The sequence below is a fragment of the Sphaeroforma arctica genome, assembly GCF_001186125.1.
Source record: "Sphaeroforma arctica JP610 unplaced genomic scaffold supercont1.2292, whole genome shotgun sequence".
In the NCBI taxonomy this organism is placed as follows: domain Eukaryota; class Ichthyosporea; order Ichthyophonida; genus Sphaeroforma; species Sphaeroforma arctica.
Genome location: NW_014038266.1, coordinates 4,474 through 7,567, shown reverse-complemented (window position 1 = coordinate 7,567; position 3,094 = coordinate 4,474). Strand labels below are relative to the sequence as shown.

Here is a 3,094-nt window from a genome sequence, read left to right as displayed (position 1 = left end):
ACACACACACACACACACACACACACACATATATATTTTTAATATATATATAATAATATAATAATATAATAATATGTATATTAATATATAGCATATATATATTCATTCATACACACACACACACACAAACAGACAAATATATATGTATATATTCTGCTATATATATATATATATATATAAACATATACAGGTATTCATATATATATATATATATAAAATATATATATATATATGTAAAATATATATATAAATATGTATATGTATATATATACGTACACATAAACCAGTGATGTTTGCACAAATATGATAACAGTTCTGGAAATCTAATAATATTGAAAATATACAGATGATCAGATATATGTATATACAAACGTATATATATATATATATGTATATATACATATACGTATATATATATATATGTGTGTATATGTATATATATATAATATATAGAATATATATATATATATACATTTACATATATACATATATATATATAAATATATATATATTCATATATAGCATATATGAATAGATATAGATATATATATCTATATATATACATATATATATATAAATATATATATATGTATGTATGTATGTGTGTATTTATGTATAAATGAAAATATGTATATATATACACACACACACACATATATATAGATATAAATATATATATACTACTACATATTGATATTTATTGTATATATGCTGCTATAATATATACATATATATATATGTATGTTTGCTGCGTACATATATATATATATACGACGTATAATGCAACTATCGTTCCCCCAATATTGAGTTGGAACTCTCTTATTCAGAAGCAATTCTTGTTCGTTTGTGCAAAATAACGTTCGATATTGCATATACAGTCTATATTTATTATTCAACATATTCTATATACATACATACATACATACATATATATTATCAACTTAAAGTGCATATGTTATTGTTTCAGATTCCTTTATCAGCGTTGTGTCGCTATACAGTTGACGTTTCTTGAGCTGAGGCGTGGCCTAGCTCGCAATTATTTCCGCATCTATGATCGGCGCATCTTGCCCCAGATGTGCAGCATGAACACGCATAGAATGAACACCAGACTCATCACTACCACGGGCACGGGTCCACTGTATGGGAAAGAAGGGGTTGAAATATAAAATCAGTTTGAATTTAGGCCAACAAAACTTTGTACCTACAAGTCTATTGTCATTCGCTCGTACGGTTACCAATCGGCGCACATGATTTTAACGTTCACTTTACCGCCAACACGGACAGCAGCTCCGCCCATGATTGCTGCGTATCTGAATACAACTGTTGCATTTGCATGACATACTCCCATTTGGTCTAGTGCACTCGAGCACAGGCGGAAAGGTCGCCACAAGCGTTTGAGCTGGGATGATATTTTCTATACGCAGTGCTCAACAGCTCGGTACACTATATATCACGTAGCTATCCCTGAGACTTGAGATAGATGTATACACGTCTGTATCTAGTAATTATATTTGACACCCACGCGCAAATAAATGCAAATTGATCTTAAGTGATACTAAAAATAAATAAATAGATTAACGTCCATTCGTAGGACGTAGCCTACCATTGCAACAGGCACACACGCCACACATACATATACATGTATATGTGTGTGTGCGTCATATACATATATATACATACATATACACATATATACATACACACACACACACAGATATATATATACACATGAGTGAGTGTATTTCTGATAAACCTACACTTTAAGTCCGGGGCTATCCTCGGTGTAGAATCGCAGCATACCGCTCGCACCAGTAGGTGCAGTAGCACGCGCGGGCGCCTCAGACTTGGAGGAGCCTTCGCCGTTGGCGCTCTTTCGTCTGTGAATTTGCATTGAAAACAACGGCGTATCAGAAGAATGACTCACTCGACAGATAAAAATGCAAAGGCGAGTTAGGAGGAAACGACTAGCAGCAAACACGATTAGTGACAACAAAGTGCCAAGATTTATATATATAGGAATATCACTTTGGGAAGTAAGCTGTATCCACTGCACTATACTCAAAGCAATTATCTGTACCCATAACTTACTGTCTCATTCCGTCGGCACTCTGGAGTGGATGTTCAACAGACGCAGGGCACCAGGATAGTCATGTAGCAAACGAGAGAGAGAAGAAAGGAGTGAATAAGAGAAGAAATGCCATGCTTTCCTATCCCACTAAGCAATAGTACACACAAAGAGTGCTTGCAATGTTTACATAGACAAAAATGTACGTATACATAATATGTATGTATGAGACAGAGCAAGACATAGAACTGCGTCTATCCACATAAAACGTACCTAAACGTACATGCGTAATAACCCCTGCAAATGTTCATCGGTATACATGTACATATATATATATATAAACATGCACACATAAACTGCAAACATGCATACATAAACCTGCGAACATGCCTACATAAAACATGTGAACATGCATCCATAACCATGCGAACATGCGTATACACACATGTATATATATATCCTAATTAAAAAATAAATTTATATGGAAGCAGGTATATATATAAATATAAATACATACATCCGAACACATAGACATAGACAAAGACACACACACACACATATATATAGACATCATATCTGTATGCATATACACTTGCATACATGCACTTAGGAGTATTCCTACAAAAATAAGTAATACAATATTTCATACATAACATATTTATATATGTGAGTGTATGTGCAACTATGTATATCTTTATATACGTATATACTTGCATATACTTGCATATACACATTATATAAATATGTTCATATCTATAAGTGTATATATATATACATATATACATATATACATACACACACACACATAAATATATATGTATATGTGTGTGTATGTACGATTATATCTATCTATCTATCTATCTATTATATATATATATATATATATATATATATACATATACATATATATATAAGTGCACACACACTAGTATGAGTTACTGCGTGTGTGTGCTCGTGTGTATGCATGTGTGCGTGTATATATATATATATATATACGAACACACGCACACGCACACGCACACACATACA

The 3,094-nt window shown here is 32.0% G+C and overlaps 1 protein-coding gene across 1 annotated transcript; it reads right to left on the bottom strand.

Annotated features, from left to right (window-relative positions):
• Nucleotides 1-1,048: 1,048 nt before the first annotated feature.
• On the bottom strand, nucleotides 1,049-2,096 carry SARC_12422 (hypothetical protein; the record flags this gene model as incomplete). The annotated part of the gene is made up of 3 exons (XM_014293472.1): nucleotides 1,049-1,136; nucleotides 1,758-1,877; nucleotides 2,089-2,096. 3 exons carry the CDS (start codon nucleotides 2,094-2,096, stop codon nucleotides 1,049-1,051), a joined length of 216 nt encoding a protein of 71 aa, XP_014148947.1.
• Nucleotides 2,097-3,094: the final 998 nt, after the last annotated feature.